The 20,753-nt window shown below is 40.5% G+C and overlaps 1 protein-coding gene across 3 annotated transcripts in view; it reads left to right on the top strand.

The window, feature by feature from the left end:
* KNTC1 (kinetochore associated 1) overlaps positions 1-20,060 on the top strand; it is a 73,956-nt gene extending 53,896 nt beyond the window's left edge. Inside the window, exons 37-54 of one of the 3 annotated variants that reach the window (XM_060612171.3) lie at positions 76-134; positions 487-703; positions 1,723-1,796; positions 2,071-2,281; positions 2,402-2,511; positions 5,302-5,348; positions 6,739-6,817; positions 8,080-8,198; positions 8,572-8,707; positions 9,388-9,483; positions 9,849-9,905; positions 13,261-13,315; positions 13,427-13,490; positions 14,041-14,170; positions 15,466-15,555; positions 16,080-16,225; positions 16,975-17,065; positions 18,915-20,060. In XM_060612171.3, the coding sequence (XP_060468154.3) occupies positions 76-134; positions 487-703; positions 1,723-1,796; positions 2,071-2,281; positions 2,402-2,511; positions 5,302-5,348; positions 6,739-6,817; positions 8,080-8,198; positions 8,572-8,707; positions 9,388-9,483; positions 9,849-9,905; positions 13,261-13,315; positions 13,427-13,490; positions 14,041-14,170; positions 15,466-15,555; positions 16,080-16,225; positions 16,975-17,065; positions 18,915-18,935 (1,802 nt within the window). In that variant the 3' untranslated portion in view covers positions 18,936-20,060. Of the gene's footprint in view, positions 1-75; positions 135-486; positions 704-1,722; positions 1,797-2,070; positions 2,282-2,401; positions 2,512-5,301; positions 5,349-6,738; positions 6,818-8,079; positions 8,199-8,571; positions 8,708-9,387; positions 9,484-9,848; positions 9,906-13,260; positions 13,316-13,426; positions 13,491-14,040; positions 14,171-15,465; positions 15,556-16,079; positions 16,226-16,974; positions 17,066-18,914 lie in introns of those variants that run through there. The other 2 variants (XM_060612169.3, XM_078435870.2) reach the window with 2 other exon arrangements.
* The last annotated feature ends 693 nt before the right edge of the window (positions 20,061-20,753 follow it).

Raw genomic sequence — 20,753 nt, 5'->3', positions numbered from 1 at the left:
ACTTCTTATGAATTTTACTGAATAGCCCAAATTTGTTTTCTTAAGCAAATCATAATCTTCTTGTTTCTTTTTTAGCTACAGAACTCAGTGAAGAATCTTTTCCAACACTGCTCCTGATTTGTAAATTAATGAAGGTAATGGGTTGAGACTTGGTCAAACATACCTTTATACCCTCTAGTTAACTCAGACCCTTTGTAGAAGGATTTTGTACTACTTTCATGTAAAACCCTTAAAGGAGAGCATGTAAATCAACCTTAAGTTTTTTCTTTTAAGTGTATGTTTTTTAATGTTAATTTATTTGGGGGCAGGGGAGGGGCAGAGAGGGAGAGAATCCCAAGCAGGCTCTGCACTCCTAGCAAAGAGCCCTTTGCAGGGCTTGATCTCACGACCATGAGATCCTGATCTGAACCAAAATCAGTCCGATGTTTAACCGACTGAGCCACCCAGGTGCCCCCAGCCTTAACTTTTCTTTTCCTCTCTTTGAAGTTCTCTTTGGACACTCTGTATGTGTCTACAGCCAAACATGTTTTTGAAAAAAAACTGAAGCCAAAGCTTCTGAAGTTAACACAAGCTAAATCCTCAACACTGATTAACAAGGAAATAACTAAGATCACTCAAACCATCGAGTCCTACTTATTGTCTATAGTTAACCCAGAGTGGGCTGTAGCTATTGGCATCAGTCTTGCCCAGGATATCCCAGAAGGTATGGATTCTTCCTCTAAATGGGCTCGAAATTGTCAGCTTATTTTGAACTTGCAATAAAAAAATTTACTCCTTACCTATCTTTGAGAAGAGGCATTTAAAACTATTGATGGTAGTTAAAAATGTTATGTGCCCTTTCTCTTCACTTGGTGCATTGCTGAAATGATTAAAATTTGCTGAATGTTGAAAGGCTCCAGTGAAGTCAGCAAGGCTCCTTGCAGCTTATCAGGGTGCAGGGATGTGGGTGTTCTCTACCTTGTTTTGTAGGAATAGAAATTGCTTCCTAACAGGTACTCCTGCTTCTAGTAATGAATCCTTACATGTTCTTGCATAACCAAATAAGCACACAAACACAGGCACTTACTGCCATGTTTTTAGTTGTAACAGAAGTCAAAAATAACTACTTTTTAGTTATTTTTTTAATATTTATTTATTTTTGAGACAGAGCACAAGCAGGGGAGGGGCAGAGAGAGAGAGAGGGAGACAGAATCTGAAGCAGGCTCCAGGCTCTAGGCTCTGAGCTGTCAACACAAAGCCCAACGTAGGGCTTGAAACCACGAACCGTGAGATCATGACCTGAGCTGAGGTTGGATGCTTAACCAACTGAGCCACGCAGTCACCCGTAAAAAATAACTCTTTTTTTAAAATGCTCATTTGTCAGGAATTTGTTTTTAAAAATAGAGCATATGCATAGAATAGAATACTATATAGTTGATTTGGAAAGATACCCAAGGTGTATATTAAGTCAGAACAGTGGACAATAGCACATGTATGATCTTAGCCTGTTGGGGTTAAAATGTGTGCATGTATACACAGACACACACATACAGGGGAAACTTCTGAAGGAATAGAAGCTGAAGAGGAGCCTTTGGACTTTTTACTTTGATCCTTCTGTTTAAATTATGTTTTTTCTCTGAGTATGCATTCTTGTATAAAAAAAAAACCTTGATAATTTGATTAAAATACATTTATCATAAAAGGATTATGATTTGTTTATAAATCTCTTTTTTATCTGTTCAGGTTCCTTCAAGATGTCCAGCTTGAAATTCTGCCTGTATTTAGCTGAGAGATGGCTACAGAATATCCCATGTCAGGTGAGTCTGAACTGTACAATGGAAGTCTCCTCTCTTTTCATTTACATAGTGTGCTCCCTGGCCCACCTTCTCATCCCGCCCTGCTGATGGCGTCTTTAAGGGTTGGATGCCTAAAATGGATAAAGAAGATGAGAATTTGTGTAGATATGTAAGGATGTAACTAAGGCAGGGAGGGATCTTGATTGATAAAGATGGATTCTTCGCCTCACCTGAGGTTTAGAATGTGACCTTTTCTTGGAATCCCTGCTTGGGATTTTTTTTTTTTTTTTTAAAGGATGAAACGCGTGAAAAAGCAGAGGCTTTGTTGAAGAAGCTTCATATTCAGTACCGGCGATCAGGCACTGAAGCTGTGCTCATAGCCCACAAGCTAAACACCGCGGAATATCTAAGAGTGATAGGAAAGCCTGCACATCTCATCGTCAGTCTGTACGAGCATCCTAGCATAAGTCAAAGAATTCAGAATTCCTCCAGCAAAGAATATCCCGGTGAGGACAAAGCACCATTTATCTTTCTGCTCAGGGAGAACTGTCATTTTGATTCCCAGTTATCTTGCACTGAAAACTGGGGTTTTTCTTTTTTTAAACTCTTTATTTTGAATATCTTAGATATTCACGCAGCTGCCAAAGAAATTGCTGAAGTTAACGAAATTAATTTGGAGAAAGTCTGGGACATGTTGTTGGAGAAGTGGCTGTGCCCGTCCACAAAGCCTGGTGAGGTCAGTCCGTCCTCTGAGAGGTTCTCTTGTCCTTTCTGCTGGCTCTGCACTGATGGAACCTTCGGATTAGGAGCTCAGACTTAACACAAGGAATGTTTGCTGCTTTTTTTTTTTTTTTTTTTTTTCTTCAACGTTTATTTATTTTTGAGATAGAGACAGAGCATGAATGGGGGAGGGTCAGAGAGAGGGAGACACAGAATCCGAAACAGGCTCCAGGCTCTGAGCTGTAAGCACAGAGCCCGATGCGGGGCTTGAACTCACGGACTGTGAGATCATGACCTGAGCCGAAGTCGGCCGCTTAACCGACTGAGCCACCCAGGCGCCCCAATGTTTGCTGCTTTTAATACCTTCTGTTATCAGATGAGTCTTCATGAGGTTATTTCCTTTTTCTTTTTATTTAAATATTGTTTTGCCACTATTTTACCTTTTAATTGGTGATTTCAGATGAACTCTTGTATAAAAGAAGTGGTCTGTGCTTAGATTCATGTGATTAACTTTTTATTTTTCTTAAATTCATGTGATAATTTTATTTTGAAATAATTTTAAACATACGGAAAAGTTGCAGTAGTGTGAATGAATTCCTGTACACCCTTCACCCAACTCTGTTGATGTTTAACATTTTGCCATATTTGCTTTGCCCTATAATATATATATTTATAGTATTTTTCTGGACCGTCTGAGAATTAATGGTATGTGGCATCCCCTTTCACCCCTTAACAAGTCTGTATATCCTAAGAACAAGGCTTTTCTCTTAACCACAGTATAATTATCAAAATTGGATAATTTTAAATTGGTACACTATTGATACAGTACAAACATAGGCTTGAATCTGTGGTCCACATTATAATTTAATGAATTGTCCCAATAGTGCTCTTTTAAGGAACTTTCTCCCCCTGGACCAGAGTCTAGTCTAAGACTATACATTGCATGTATTTGTCATATCTTTAATCTCTTTTATCTATCTATCTATTTATTTATTTAAAAAATTTTTTTGATATTTATGTATTTTTGACAGAGTGAGACAGAGCATGAGTGGGGGAGGGGCAGAGAGAGGGAGACACAGAATATGAAGCAGGCTCCAGGCTCTGAGCTTTTAGCACAGAGCCCGACGCCGGGCTGGAACTCACAAACCATGAGATCATGACCTGAGCCAAAGTCAGATGCTCAAACAACTGAGCCACCCAGATGCCCATCTTTAATCTCTTTTAATCTAGAATAGTTTCATAGCTTTTCCTTGTCTTTCATGACACCTGACTTTAAAAAAAAAAATTTTTTTTTAATGTTTATTTACTTTTGAGAGAGAGACACAGAGAGCCGGGGAGAGGCAGAGAGGAGGGGAGACACAGAATCTGAAGCAGGCTCCAGGCTCTGAGCTGTCAGCACAGAGCCCGATGCAGGACTCAAACCCACAAACTGAGATCATGACCTGAGCTGAGGTCAGACGCTTAACCCAGTGAGCCACCCAGGCACCCCTGATATTCTTGGAGAATACAGACCATTTATTTTAGAAGCTATCCTTCAATTTGTGTTTGTCTGATATTTCCTCATGATAAGATTCTAATGATGCATTTTGGGCCAGAATCCTACTTAAGTGATATCGTGTGCTTCTCAGGGTATGACATTTAGAGGCACGTGATGTCCGTTTACCAGAATAGGTGATGTGAGTTTAAATAACCTGGTTAAGATGTTGTCAGTGTCCATATTACATAGTTACTGTATTTCCTTTTGTAACTATTAGGGGAGGTGTTTTGAGACAGTTTAATAACTTGTTCCTCCTCAAACTCCTTTCCCTACGACACATAATCCAATTTAGCATCTATTGATGATTCTTACTCTAGTCTATTTTACTGTGATGGGATATTGATGTTTTTAAAGGGGGCCAGCCAGTTGGTTTGCAAAATGTCTCCTTGTGATGTTTCTCATGATTAGATTCAGGTTATGTGTTTTGGGCAAGGATACCATATAGGTAATGTGTTTTTTTTTCAGTGTATCACATCAGGAGGCATATAGTGTTAGAAGTAGTATCACTGACATTTATGCTGGGATTCAGCAATCCCAACACAATTTTCTGCAGTACTTCTGCGTTTTCAGGCAGAACTCAATTAGGGAGCCTTCCTCTATCCACCTAGGCAGATATGCTTGGAAAAAAATGTATGTGTCAACAAATACTATAACTGAAATGACAGGTTTTTTAAAATTATTTTTTATATCCCTTAGCATCCAATTTAGCAAGTATTTATTAAATGTTTGCGAAGAGCAAGGACTGTGCTTCAATGGAAACGGAAGCATATCTAGGCCTCATAGAATCTGTGGTTGACTCAGAAACCGATGTGTTTTAACTTGTACATAAATTCGAGGAACTGGACAAAAGCACCCTGAAGCCAGGAACTGGGACTGTCCATAGCACCTTGCACATTGCTTTGTAAGTCCCAGTAAATCTGTACTGAATTACTCAAGGACTCATTTAAAATCCATGGAGTCCTTTCCTTTTAAAAATTATCCAGTGACTGTAAACGCCAGGAGGACAGGAACATCTGTTTCATTCACTCAGGCAACCCACGAGCCTGGGATTGTGCCTGGCACATAGTAAGTGCTCAGTAAATATTTGTTGACTGAATAATGTGAGGAAACTAATTTTGAAAGGAAAAGTTTTTTCATAAAGTAATGGGTTACACTCTAATGTCTTCTATGTAAACAATTCTGTGTATTGGGTTCTTCACCTAATAGGTTGTGTTAGTTTCTATAGTCCACAGACTTTTAGTTTTTGACTTTGTTTTTCACTTTTTCAAGAAACAGTCAGAATTATTTGAACTTCAAGAAGATGAAGCACTCCGAAGGTACTCTTTCTTTACTTAGATGTGTCTGTATCTTGTTGCCCAGTAGGAGTCTTAAAACAAATCTGTCAGAGGTTGGTTTTGAAAAGACTTTTCTTCCTGTAATTTGGGTCAGAGTCTCTGAGAAGAATCACTTCATTGATATATGGCCATGAATATGTACAACTACCTCCAGTGGAATAAACAACCAAGATCCAGAATTTCTGAACCTTCAGTGAGTCCCTACTGATGTTGAGGGTTCTTTAGCAGAGAACGCACCTCAAACAAAGGAGTATTCTTATTTGCTAGGCTAGGACTCTGGCCCCAGACCCCTATGTATTCTGTCCCCCAGGTGAGCTGGGCCTGGTTCAGGTATGGGCCACCAGCATTCTTTTCCCCTTCTAACCTAAGACTGAGACCAAGGAAGGCACGTTGGTTTCATCTAACATGCTAAATCTGATTGGTTATGGCTTGCTGACCATATCTGGGCCCAAATCTAAAAGGATATGGTAATCCATTAACGATGCTTGGCACAGGCACAGGAGAGGGAGTGGTGACATGCGTGCCAGCTTTTTGCCATTCCTGGTCTAGACCAAAAGTAGGTCAAGTCACTTGTGAAGCCTTACACCCTGCGTCCACCCTGGATCTGATAGAGAGGATGTGAAAAGGCAAACCCAAGAGAAGAATTTCTCCTGGTTTGGGCAGAGGTGGCTTACCACCCCTTCTATGTCCTCTTTTCCTGTGGACCCCACCTTGTCCTTGCTTAGTCTTTGAAACACAGGGGTACCTTTGTCTAAGCAACAGGTAGATTCATCCTGCCGTGTCTAACTGAACCAGCCACGATGGAAAGCCTTACAGAGAAACGATTCAAAGAGAGAAAAAAAAATCCCTAGGAGATCCCAAAGGGATACTTCATACTAATTTTGTAGCTTCCTGCCATTTCCCACTGAAAGCTCCACCCTCTCCTTTGCCTGGTACCCTGCCCACCCCATCCATCTTGCCCTTCTCTGGAGGGGGGCCAGTCAGGCCTGAGTCTAGAGGTTGAATTGTGCCACTTAACAAGGTCCTGTGAACTAAAATAGAATTTTCCACGTGTAGGATCCAATGTACTTTGTAGCTATAGTTTGCATTAATTTCTTAAATAGAATTTAAATTATCAGAGATTGGCTGTTTTATAGATGAGAAGACTGGGGCCTGGCATTTATCGTATTTATTTTCTTTAGCTATGCCTGGAACTCAAGAAAAGCATAAGCATCCATTCAGGGGAAAAGCAAAAATGTTCTTGACCCATAATCCTTCAGGCCCATGTTTGGGATGTCTGGTAACTTTTTCCATGGACAGCAAAAGATCTGTTGTTTGGGTAACCGATCACTAAATTAAAATCCAAATGTAATTTAAAATATTTTTTCCCCAGAGTCCTGTATCTCCTTCTGTCTCGCCCAATTGATTACAGTTCAAGAATGCTGTTCGTGTTTGCAACATCAGCGACAACTGTAAGCCCAGGACACAGAGTCTCAGCTTACCCTTTTCTCCCTGCGTATTTACCATGCTTGATACCATTAGGGGATGGTTACGATAATGCTCACTTACACACTTAACTCAAGGTACTGCGTATTTTACTTGGTAATCAGGACTATAGTATCTGCAGGCTCTATTAGGTGCTAGCTTCTGTAACATCCTGTTTGGTAAACTGAACCAATTGACAGTTCCCACGGTTATCTGCATTTAAAGTTATTAACTCCTTGGTTAGACAACATTCCTAATACCAGGGGCCAAACCAACTGGTCTCAACGCCCTGCAGGACCTACTTCACCCTTTGCTTGTGCCTCCCTCCCTCCCTCCCCACTAAACGTTAGCTGCACTAAACTTTCCCTTTTCCCTAAAGGCAACACTACTTCTTTGGCCTTCAGGCTTTTGCCTGTGGAAATGTTCTGAGGCAGAAACGGAGAGAAAGGGCCAGGAGGCAAATAGGTCTTGGATAGAAGGAAGAAAGAGGGAAATCTAAGATGCTTGATTATATGCCCTCAACAGCAAGGGGAGGGTTTCTTTCTTTATTTCTTTTCTTTCTTTCTTTCTTTCTTTCTTTCTTTCTTTCTTTCTTTCTTTCTTTCTCTTCCTTCCTTCCTTCCTTCCTTCCTTTCCCATATTAGTTTATCTGATAGTCATTGTTTCAAGTAAAAATGACGTTCCATTTAAAGTGGCTACTTCAGCTCACAACTATTCATAAATCGTAAGAGTGCAGTATGCTTTACGTGTACTTCCCATTCGGTCACACACATTGATGAATACATTTTAATTAATTAATATGTATTCAAGTGTGAACTCAACATATTCAAGAGGTGAGGTTTCGTAAAATTAATTTTTGCCGCTCTGTCGAGAACCTTAAGTGGAAGTCACCTTTGGTTTTCAATACTGTGCATGCGTGGCTGTGATGCACACCACAGCTGCCCCAGCAACCGTGTGTTCCTGTGACTAGTGCCAACACTTTCACCCACCAGTGCAAGTATGAACACAGCCTAAAGGCACATAATATCTTTGTGATGCTGTGAAAGTAACTTTGACCCTTTCCCACCTATAAGAGTTTGAGGAATGTCCGCCAAGGGTCCGTGGACCACGCTTTGAGAACCACTGGCTCCCTAAGGGTAGAGATTGACTTTAATTTTTGTTTTTCATGATGCTTATGCTACCTAAGTTGAAACTCATATACCCAGCTGCAACATGCATGTGTCTCTGCAAACTTGCATTGGTTTTACAGACGCTGGGTGTGCGCCAGTTAACTTTTGCCCACAGAGCTCGAGCTCTTCAGTGTCTCCTATATTTGGCCGACAAGGAAACTATAGAATCTCTCTTCAAAAAACCCATGCAAGAAGTGAAGTAAGTAGAAATTTTTAAATTGTATTAATAGGAAACAGATGGGTTCTTTGGAAATGTAACATTTAAATCCCTTAGTTTGTAAGAGTTCATTAGAATGCTATGCCTTGAGTGCCCTTGACCTTTTGGCAAAGGGGATGTAGGCCTCTGAGAACATCTTGTTTCCCTAGTTTTTTGAGGCATTTAGGAACTGAATGTTTTCTTGATCTTGCTCATATTGATTTATTTCTAATATTATATTCAGTGAATATATTTAGAAGCCTAAAAAATAGACATTTAAAAACAAACAGGCTTAATAATGGCCCTCTGGTGGCTTTTATCTTAAATGTAAATGTGGCCTGTAAGAATGATTCCCATAAATGCCTCTGTTTTCCAGATCTTATTTGAAATGTATAACTTTTCTGGCATCATTTGAGACTTTGAATATCCCCATCACATATGAATTATTTTGCAACAGTCCTAAAGAAGGAATGATTAAGGGTCTATGGAAAAACCACAGCCATGAATCCATGGTATGTACATGGAATTGTCTGAGGGTGGGGTCCCCATCTTCTCAGATACCTTTGTTTTCACTCAAATGCCTAAAACCAGAGAAACTCTTCATTCTTGAACAAATTTGCTGCTCTGAGACTGTTTCTACTTTCCTATCCTGACAGGTGACAGGCAACTTGTAGGATCCCCTTACCTCTGCCCCTTAAAGCCTAGGGCCTAATCTCCACCCACAAAAGGACACTTTTGTAATCCCTTCCCAAGGCCTGTGTGTCCTCATCCTGATGGGTAGGGACAGAGAGTGTCCCTATGTCAGGAGGGACGTCACTTCTCTCCTTCCTCATTGCCTGTGGGAATTTAGTCTCCGAGGCAGTTGGAGCCTAGGGCGTGAGGGTTATGAGGCCAACAGGCAAACTGATCTTGGATAGAAAAAAGACAGGGAAGCCCCAAGATGCTCTTTGAATCCATGACAGCAAGAAAGAAAGAGAATAATCTTAATCTTTTTTACTTTCATTAGAGAGATGGGAGGGCTTCCCTGAAATTAGGCAATAGACACATCTAGATTATAAACGTTTTGTGTGTGGCCACCCTACCTTTTCCAAAGTTGCTTTGATTTCCTGGTATCTTGAAGCAGTATGGGTTTTTGTTGTTTGTTTGTTTTTGAAGCAGAATGATTTTTTTTTTAATGTCTCTTCTGCTTTAGGCAGTAAGATTGGTGACTGAACTTTGTTTGGAGTACAAAATCTATGACCTGCAGCTTTGGAATGGACTCTTGCAGAAGCTTCTTGGCTTCAATATGGTGAGACTCAGTGCCCTAGACTGCAGTGTGTTAAAGCTTTCTCATAGCATCTCTTAAGCATTCTGCACTGATGCTTGTTATCGAACAGATGTATGCTGCAAACATTGACTTGTTGGGTTCGTGCCAAACTTAACTTGGTGTTAGGCCAGACAAGTGCTAACTCAAAACTGACATAAATTTCGCTGGAAAGAAATGGAAGCTTCCCTGCCCTTTTTTGATATTTGTGATTTAGGAAGTGAATTTCTTTGGTTCTCGTGGTGGATACATTTTACTGATACCTCTTTTGAAAATTTAAGAATCTGATATTTCATGTTGAAGCTTTCCATTTTAGTGATATTCAGAAATGTATTTTATTGTTTTCACAGATCCCTTATCTAAGGAAAGTTTTAACCGCCATTTCTAGTATCCATTCGTTATGGCAGGTATGTAGTTTTCTAAAATAAATTTTGTAGAACTTAATCTTTATACTTGACGGCCTGTGGCTGCTGGGTGCACTGGGTGACGTCACCGGCTCAAGTGAAGAATGGACCTGATGTCTGGGCTGTGCATTCACAGTGCAGAGCCTGCTTGGGATATATATTCTCTTTCTCACTCTCACTCTCTCTCTCTCACTCTCACTCTCTCTCTCTCACTCTCTCTCTCTCTCTCTCTCACTCTCACTCTCTCTCTCTCTCTCTCTCTCTCACTCTCACTCTCGCTCTCGCTCTCGCTCTCTCCCTCTCCCTCCCTCCCTCCCTCCCTCCCCTGCTCACATGCTCTCTCTGCATGTGTCTCTCTCTCAAAATAAATAAACTTAAAAAAAAAAAAATGTTTAAAAGAATGGACCTGGGGCGCCTGGGTGGCTCAATCAGTTAAGCCTCTCACTTCAGCTCATGATCTGCACTCTGTGAGTTCAAGCCCCACGTCGGGTTCTGTGCTGACAGCTCAGAGCCTGGAGCCTGCTTCAGATTCTGTGTCTCTTTCTCTCTCTGCCCCTCCGCCTCTCATGCTCTCTCTCTCTCTCTCTCGCTCTTTCTCTCTCTCTTTCTTCCTGTCTCTCTCAAAAATAAATAAACATTAAAAAAATTTAAAAAAAGAACAGACCTGATGTCCTGTTAAAATGGTGCCAGGGGGCGCTGTGTGGCTCAGTTGCTTAAACATCTGACTCTTGATTTCAGCTCAGGTCATGATCATGTGGTTCGTGAGTTCGAGCCCCTCATCAGTCTCTGCACTGACAGAGCCTGCTTGGGATTCTCTCTCTCTCTCTCTCTCTGCCCTTCTGCTGCCTCCCCCTCCCCCACAAATACATAGACATTTAAAAAACAAAATGGTGCTGGGACCCAGAATATTTAGTTCAGAGGTCACTTGAGGACATCACTTGCCCGTGTTCTCCAGGCTTCCTGAGCTGCATCTTCATTTATGCTCTCAAAACACTGGTTCTGCTGTAACACCTGCCATGGTATAATTTGTTTTAAGCGTATATTCCTGCCCCTCTTGAACTTAGAAGATCTTTAAATCAGACACAATGACTTAGTCATCTTTTCTAAATTTCACAAGTTGTATACCACATAATTGTTATAATATGTAATGTAGAAATATATCATCTATTCGTAGCTTAATAAATTAGAACAACATTGAAACATGCTGAGTAAAACTTGAAAATTCTCCTCTACCATTTCCCTTCAAAATTATCTCCCCAGAAGTAACTACTGTTTCTAGTTTCTTATGTTTTCTTCTAGAACTTTCCTAGTAGCATATAAGTGTGGGGGGAGGGATATATATATATATTTTTGTACATGTACATGCAATCACATTCTAGATAAAGTGTTTTTTCCACATAACATTGGTGTTTTGGAGATAGTTCCATAGAACTCAGAGACCCACCTTTCTTTTTTTTTTAAATTTTTTAAAATTATTATTTACTTATTTTGGGGAGAGCACAAGGTGGGGAGGGGCAGAGAGAAAGGGAGAGAGGATCTGAAGCAGCCTGTGCACTGACAGGCTGAGAGCAGTGAGCCCGATGGGGGATCGAACTCATGAACCGTGAGATCATGACCTGAGCTGAAGTCAGAAGCTCAACCAACTGAGCCACCCAGGTGCCCCCCTACCTTTATTTTCTCAATTGAGATGTAATTCCCATGTAAAACTTACCCTTTTATTTGTTTTTTAATATTTATTTTGAGAGAGAACAAGTGTGTGAGCATAAGCAGGGTAAGGGCAGAGAGAGGGGGAAAGAGAGAATCTCAAGAGTCTCCATGCTGTCAGCACAGAGCCTGATACAGGGCTCGATCCCACGAACTGAGGTCATGACCTGAACAGAAATCAAGAGTCAAATGCTTAATCAGCTGAGCCACCCAGGGGCCCCTAAAATGTACCCTTTTAAAGTGTACAGCTAAGGGGACCCTGGCTGGCTCAGTCAGAAGACCATGTGACTCTTGATCTCAGGGTTGTGAGTTCGAGCCCCACGTTCGGGGTAGAGATTACTTAAAAAAACAAAACAAAACAAAAAAAACCTTTCCCAAAAAAGTGAATAAAGTGTATAATTAAGTGGTTTTTAGTATATTCACAATGTTATGCAACCATCACCACTATCTAATTCTAGAATATTTTCTTCACCCCGGAAGTATGCCCCATATCCATTAACAGTCACTCACTATTCCTCCCTCTCCCACCCCTGGAAGTGTCTGTGCTGGACATGTCATATCAACAGAATCCTGCACCACGTGGCCTTCTGTTCTTTTATTCGGTGTCATGTTTTCGGTTCATCTGCATGGGAGTGGGTGTCAGGGCCTCATTCCTTTTTACTGCTGACTCATGTGCACTGTGTGGACACACCTGCATTTTATTTGTCTGTTCATCAGTTGAAGGGTATTTGGGTTATTATGAATAATGGTGCCCCGTGAACATTTGTGTACAAGTTTTTATGTGGATGTGTGTTTTTCTTTCAAACGAATGCTTAGGAGTGGAATTGTTGGATCTTATGAAACCTCTACATTTAGTCTTTTTGGTATCTCATGACTTTAAACTCTTTTTTTTTATGTGTTTATTTTTGAGAGAGAGAGAGAGAGAGAGAGAGAGAGAGACAGAGTGCGAGCAGAGGAGTGGCAGAGAGAGAGGGAGACACAGAATCCAAAGTAGGCTCCAGGCTCTGAGCTGTCAACACAGAGCCTGAGACAGGGCCCATGAACTGCAAGATCATGACCTGAGCCAAAGGTGGACGCTTAACCAACTGAGCCACTCAGGTGCCCCATGACTTTGAACTCTTAATTATTCTCCATAATGTGAAGTAAAATATATCCTGAGTCATTTAACCCCTCTCCTATGAGTGGAAACGTATGTTGTTGCCTTATTCCTTTTTGAAATCCTTTCTTTTGTCTGGTTGCCCCTTTCCTGTGGCTCTCACACAGCTTGTGGCACACAACAGTGTTTTGTTTTCTGACACTTTTTTCCCCGCACAAAACCATAACGAATCAGCCAAGATTGTGTAATAAGATCCTGAACTATACACTTATGAAGAGAATTATCCAAGGACCCCTGGCTGGCTTAATCAGTAGAGCATGTGACTCTTGATCTCAGGATCATGAGATCAAGTTTGATCCCCACACTGGGTACAGAGTTTACTTTAAAAAAGAGAGAGAAGGAAAGAATATTATCCTAAAATCTAACCATCTTGAATGAGGAGATACCAATTTACGTTTTTGGTCTTAGGATCCAGAACATATGCTCTAAGTATATAATTCTGTGACCGCAAAACCGAGAGACTGTGGCTCAAATCCTGTAACATGCTTGTTTCCCCAGGTTCCCTACTTCAGCAAAGCTTGGCAGCGTGTGGTTCAGATACCCCTACTTTCAGGTATTTTTCTCTCCCCTGAAACATTGACAGTAGCGTTTTATAGCTCTGTGTGTGTGTGTGTGTGTGTGTGTGTGTGTGTGTGTGTACGTACACATTATTGTTTCTTTTCAGCATCTTGTCCTCTGAGCCCCAGTCAGTTATCAGATTGTCGAGAGAGTCTCATCGCTATTCTAGAGTAAGTAAAATAATTGTTTTCCTACCCCCTCAAAATCATATGTGTTGTTTATGAAATTTCTTTTTAATAAACCTCTTTAAATGAGTAACTCATTTTTCTTGAGAAGTTAAACATACCACGTGTTTTTAAAATAAAATATCTCTCTTATTTTCACAATGTCTGCTTTCCACATGCAGTGCAACTCGTAAACTGATACTCAATAAGCATTCCCTAAAATTAGTTTTAATGTACATAAGGAGTATTTTTATCACTACCTGAAATCATGAAGTGTTGTCTCACAGATTTTGAGTCTTCTGAGAATGTCTTTAAGCATGTGTGGGCCTCAGACATGATCATAGCGGCAGTCAGTGCTCTGTGTTCCAGTGGGTGGGATATTTTGTTCCACGAAGAAGACTCCAGTTACTCATTACTAAGTGAATGTGATGCACCGGCACTGTAATGTTTAAAATCATTGAAAGCACAATCAGGTAACAGTTGTGGAAAGCTGGAAGACTCAACATAATATCGTGAATCTGACAAATTACTAATAAATTCATGTGCTCTCTTGAAGATGCCCAGTTTCAGATGATCTCGACATGATTGCGGTTGCCAGGCAGTATGTCCAGTTAGAGCTTCCGGCTTTTGCACTAGCCTGTCTGATGCTCATGCCTCACTCGGAAAAAAGACATCAGCAAATTAAGGTATCTTGCAAATTATTCCTCTGGGCCTGCCAGAGAAACAGAAAATCTCCCACTGCTTGTGCCCCCACAAAAGGGGTGGTGTTTTCTTTTTACCAGACTTGCAAAGCAGGAGTTCATCAGCCTGAGGGGTGTGGGAGGTTTGTATGCAGGTTTAGCAGGAGGTGAGCCTAAAAGATAGATAGATCAAGGTCCATCCAAGGGATGCCTTAAGAGGGGTTTGGACCTTGTTCTTTATCAGTGGGGAACTGTCAGGTTTCCTGGAAGAGTAAAGTAAAATGTTCAGGCACCGTTTTGGAGGGAACAATCCTTGGGCTTGGTGGGGGAGAGAGGAGGCAGGAGCGGAAGTGTGGGAGGCTGTTGCACTTGCCTGGACCAGCCTGTGAATGGGCAGGGAAGGCTCGAGGGGATATGTGCTGTAAGTGGGGTGGTGGCAGTGAGAATGAGCCAAATAGAGCAGCTTCACTTAGTGATTGGATGTGGGAGATAAGAGAGGGAATTGTCAGGTTTGTGTGTGGGTGTCTGACAAAGGGACGGACCCATGAACATTCTGAGGACAGAACTTTTAAAACGAACTCATTCCCTTTACAATACAGAACAAATAGAACAAAGCACTTGGGAATGTTTTGCAGTATTTCCCCAAAGTTAGTTTAGCCAGTAGATAGAGATCTATATAAATGAACATGCGTATTTTTTATCCGTCATTTGGTCTGTTCACTCCATTTTCTCACAGCCATCTGTGCTTGCCTTGGACTTTGGGGATTTTTTGACTATTCATAAACTCATCCATTAATGCTTTTCAAAATTTTAGTATTTACTTTTTTTTTTTTTTTTTCCAACGTTTTTAATTTATTTTTGGGACAGAGAGAGACAGAGCATGAACAGGGGAGGGGCAGAGAGAGAGGGAGACACAGAGTCGGAAACAGGCTCCAGGCTCCGAGCCATCAGCCCAGAGCCTGACGCGGGGCTCGAACTCACGGACCGCGAGATCGTGACCTGGCTGAAGTCGGACGCTTAACCGACTGCGCCACCCAGGCGCCCCCAAAATTTTAGTATTTAAATAGAGTCCTTCCAGCACTTAGAATGACAAAATGCTTGTTAAACAGCCCTTGTTGTCACAATAGGTATTTGTAAAATGTCTTTTTCCTTATTTAATTTTTTGTTATATGATAGAGTTGTGTTTTTTTCCTATAATAGAAATGGTTAAAGATATTCCAAATTTAAAAATGAAAACCTTTTAGATTTGACAGAAATTAGTAATAATACTTTTCCACTGTGTTTGATTTTTTTTCCTCTAGAATTTTCTGGGCTCGTGCAATCCTCAGATCATTTTACAGCAATTAGAAGAGCATATGAATACTGGCCAATTGGCAGGATTTTCACATCAAGTAAGAGGCAATTTCATCTCCTTTTTGCCATGAAAAATTTTATATTAGAAGGTAATAATTTTCCCTAAATCAAAAGTAGGCTGAATACTACTATCTCTGCCTGTTTGGTAATATATAAAATTATTTTGCCTTTATTAAAACCTTAATAAATTTTTAAAAGGTAGAGACCTCATCTGTCTTTTTATTTATTTATTTATTTATTTTATTTTTTATTTTTTTTTAGAGACCTCATCTGTCTTATTTGCTGCTGTGCTCACTGAAAAATCTGTAGCCTTAAATGCTTGTTGTTGTAAGCAGATCTTCCTCCTAAAAAGTCCCAAAGTGCTTCAGAGCAATTACTTCTTATTGATTTAATCTGTTACTGAAATGGGCCAAAACAGATCCCCTTCCCCACCCCCTTAAAAAAAGAGACTTAGTCACAACACAGTGCTAATTTAACTTCTGATAGTAAGGAATTTGGGGGTATTGAGTAAGAACTTGGAATTGCACACATTTTTAATTTAATGATACCTATCATTCTATAGATTAGAAACCTGATTCTGAATAATATCATAAGTAAGAAGGAGTTTGGGATTTTGGCAAAGACAAAATACTTTCAAGTGTTGAAATTGCATATGATGAATTCCAACAACATCACTGAGCTGGTAAACTATTTGGCAAATGAGTTAAGGTAAGTTAATTAACAAACAAACAAAAACAACTTACTGTAGAGTTTCCTTAAAATTTATCTTTATTTTGGAGGAAAATATCAAATAATTGTACAACTATTTGGTTGTAATGAAAGGCTCTGAATATTAAGCTATAGCATTACCACATATGCCCAGAGGTTAGTTGTCTTATAACTGAGTCCCTTAGAACATGAACTTGGAATCAGACAATCAAGAAACTTTCCAAACCCCCATAATAGGTATCTCACAGTCCTGCTCTAAAACTTGAGTTACAACTTTATTCCTTAGACATTTTCTCAGAGAATTACTGGCTTTTATGTGACCTAATTTTTGCTAAGCTTGATTGTCTAATTTTCTGGCAGCCAGAAGGTTGGAAATAAGCTTTCTGGGATAGGATTGGGAATGGATTTGGAACGCGAAAAGGAGAAGAGAGAAATGGCTGACACTAAGGAAGGGAAACCCTGTCAGGATAGAAGTCTTTCCTGGTCCCTACATTTAATCTAACTGTGCTGGCCACTTGGGACATATCTCTCTCTCATTACCAAACCATGGATTTCTTTCTGTTTGCTTACCACTTGTGATCCAACCATAGCTACACACACATATATAGGCTACACATAATTCAAGTATGCCATTTGATAAATTTGGACATACATGTACCCGTGAAGCCATCGCCACAGTCAAGATAGCAAACATATTTATCATGCCCGAGGATTTCCTCCTGATGCTCTTTTTCTTTCTGATTCCATAGTTTAGATGAAGCTTCAGTGTTTATAACTGAATATTCAAAGCATTGTGGGAAGCCTGTACCACCAGACGCCGCTCCCTGTGAAATTCTGAAGGTAAAGCTGGCCCACCGTTACTCAGGTTCTGACGTGACACCATTTATATCTCTAGGGTCTTGATATTGACCCAACTTGTTCTTGTGTCCTGGAGATAAATGTATTTTTGTGTGTTAACTATGTATATTTTTATATTTTGCTTTTTGTTTGAGGGGCTCTTAGCCCAGAAATCAAGAGGCCCTGGTTCTACTCTCTGCAGCAGTGTGGTCTCCAGCCATTCACTGACCCTGTGCAGGCTTTAGTTTTCACACCTGGACTTCATGGTCTACCTGTGCAGGCTTTATTTTCACATCTGGACTGCATGGTCTCCTGGGTGCTTTCCAGCATTATGATTTCTCATAAAGTCTTATTTTTCATATCAAAGCAAGTGAAAAACTAAATTTCAAAAAGTACTGATTTTTATCAGTACTTTTATTACTGAATTTTATCCTTGGGCATTAATTTCTTTAATTCTCATTTTTAATTACCAAAGACATATGTATTTTCACCATAGAAAAAACAAATTTGCAAGAGCCAAAAAACAAACACAAAAAACCTTAATCTCTTGAAATCTCACTACCCAGAAATAGGTTTGCTGTTTAACATTTTAGTATACGTCCTTTCAAATGTTTTCATATATAAAATATGCATGTAAATCACTCTTACTCCTATTCTGAACTTAAATATAAGATAAGGGGCTCCTGGGTGGCTCAGTCGGTTGAGCGTCTGACTTTGGCTCAGGTCATGATCTCACAGTTCGTGGGTTAGAGCCCTGCATTGGGCTCTGTGCTGACAGCTCAGAGCCTGGAGCCTGTTTGGGTTCTGTGTCTCCCTCCCTCCCTCTCTCTGCCCCTCCCCTGCTCGAGCTCTGTCTCTCTTTCAAAAATAAATAAACATTAAAAAAAAATAATTATATATATATATATATATATATATATATATATATATATATATATGATAAATTTTTTTACTTTTTTTTTTTTTTTTTTTTTTGAGAGAGAGAGAGAGAGAGAGAGAGCGAGCACGAGTGGGGGCAAAGGAGAGAGAGAGAATCCCAAGCAGACTCCATGCTCGGCACAGAGCCAGATGTGGGGCTTGATCCTACAACCCTGGAATAATGACCTGAGTTGGACGCTCAACTGACTGAGCCACCCAGGTGCCCCTAAATATTTTATTTTTGAGTAATCTCCATACCCAGAGTAGGGCTTGAACTCACAACCCTGAGACCAAGAGTCACATGCTCCACCGACTGAACCAGCCAGGTGCCCCTAAAATTTTTTAATCATGTTTAAGTAATTGTGGGTTTTTTCCCCTCCTTTGGTCCAGATCAGGCATGTTAGAATAAGCCTGCGTTTTGTTAACTTTCATTAATAACTTCCCTTGGTCACTTCCAATCTGTTGTGATCAATGGCATAGGTTACCTTTTTAAATTTTTTTTCTTTTTTTCAAAAAAAAAGTTTTTTAATGTTTATTTATTTTGGGGGGGTGGTGCAGAGAGAGAGAGGGAGACACAGAATCTGAAGCAGGCTCCAGACTGTGAGCTCTCAGCCCAGAGTCCAACGCAGGGCTTAAACTCACAAACTGTAAGATCGTGACCTGAGCCAAAGTCAGACGCTTAACCAACTCAGTCACCTGGGTGCCCCTAGGTTACCTTTTTTTTTAAAGGGAGATTATTGATTTAGGAGGCAAATCTTTGGCCCTTAAAATATATCTGTTTTTTTCTAGTCCAGCTGTCTAAATGCCAAATAACTTTATGTGTAGGTGTTTAGCAATACAGTTAAGTCTTAAATTTTATAGTTTATCTGACTGTTTTCTATTGAAAAAACTAAATGGCATTAATAAAAATGCTTCTGTGTTTCTTCCCATTTAGATGTTTCTTAGTGGATCATAGCAGATCAACCTCTTTTAAGAAGAACAAAGGGGACTTTGGAGTCTACTATTAACTAATCATATTTATTAGGGTTTTAAAGTTGTGCCGTCAATGTGTTATAACTTGTCAAATGTTGACCAACAAATAACAACTGAGGCGCTTCGTGGTAGTTTGATTATTATCTTGTAAAGAACTCATGTCTTGAGTTAATCAATCTTCTTTACCAGTTACTTGTATAATGTATAGAGACCATCAGTCTTTTGCACCCCACAGGAAGGAAACTAAATGCACAAGTATTTTGCTCCGGCCACAAGACAAACAACTACTTATATCCTATTTCTTCATATACAAATAAGAATAAGAATAATGCCACTCTTCCTAATGAATTCTAGTTAAATGTGTATCTAAGTTTTGCCGCAGAGTGTATCAGGCCAGCCAGAAAAACAGAAACCACTCTAGGTATTTCAGGCAGAGAAGGATGGGTCGGCAGGAATTGGTTACAAAGGTGTTAGAAGGACTGAAAAGGAAAGGGGAGAGCGAGGGGCCGCTGGAGAGGCGGAAGGGGAAAGGGCTGTCAGCTGACGCAAGGAGGTGGCTGCTGCGCCTCCCACTTCACCGCCGCGGCCTCCAGTGGCCCTCGGTCACCCTCAGCGATGGCTGCCGCTTCCAGGCTACCACCGAAAGAGGAAGGAAACAACTCTCTTTTCTTTGTCCAACCTTCTAATTCTCCTGCCAGCGCCAAGAATGACAGAACCAAACCGGAACCCATCTGGCCAGGTGTCTGGGAAAGCCGGCTGCAGGCTGTCAGCGCCGGCAGTACAGAGGCTGGCCTGCGGGGGCAGTGTGGAGCTGAAAGCCAGCAGCCGCCACCCAGCGTGCAGAAAAGGTCATCACAACTCTTAGTCTGCCTCTGTAGTCTTTTTCTATTTGTGTGTATAAATTGAATTTCATAAATCAGAATGAGTTTGCCTTTGTTTTTCCAGTTGAGAACAACCTTATTTCTGGGGCGCCTGGGTTGCTCAGTCGGTTAAGCATCCGACTTCGACTCAGGTATGAAATCATGACCAGTCGTGGGTTTGAGCCCCATGTTGGGCTCTGTGCTGACACCTCTGAGCCTGTTTTGGATTCTGTGTCTCCCTCTCTCTCTGTCCCTCCCCTGCTTGCTCACTCTCTCTCTCTTTCCCTCTCAAAAATAAACATTAAAAATTTTTTAATGAAAAGAAAAAAAATTTTTCTATACATTATAGTCAAGGTATCATAGATTAAAAACTTGGGTTTTGGGGTAAAAATAGTCTAGATTTGAATCCTGGCTCTGTCCCATACTAGCTGTGTGATACTGGACAAGTTATAGAACTTCTCAAAGCCTTAGTTCCCTTATTTGTAAAACCTCCTAAGGAGGTGTAAATGGGCCCCTACTTACTCTATTCTGGACATTTAGACCACACCGGTATTTTTCATAAAACTTCTTCCATATTTGGAGTTATTTCCTTAAGATACATTCCCAGGAACAGACTGACCACATCAAAGGGAATGAAGAAGATCTTAAAAGCTCTAAATGTACGTTGCCAACCTGCATGCGTTTCAAAAGTTTTTGTTTTCTTTCCAAGATTTTATTTAAATTCAACTTAGTTAACATATGGTGTAGTATTGGTTTCAGGGGTAGAATTTAGTGATTCATCACTTACATATAACACCCAGTGCTCATCCCAACAAGTGCCCTCCTTAATACCCTTCACCTATTTAGCCCACCCCCCACCCACCTCCCCTCAAAAGATCTTTTTCACAAACTCCTGTCCCTACCAGCAAGAGGCATGTCTGCTTTACTGCTTCCCAACATGG

The sequence above is a fragment of the Panthera onca genome, chromosome D3 (assembly GCF_046562875.1).
Source record: "Panthera onca isolate mPanOnc1 chromosome D3, mPanOnc1 haplotype 2, whole genome shotgun sequence".
In the NCBI taxonomy this organism is placed as follows: domain Eukaryota; kingdom Metazoa; phylum Chordata; class Mammalia; order Carnivora; family Felidae; genus Panthera; species Panthera onca.
Note: the sequence above shows the minus strand (reverse complement) of the source record. Positions and strands in the feature narration are given on the sequence as shown.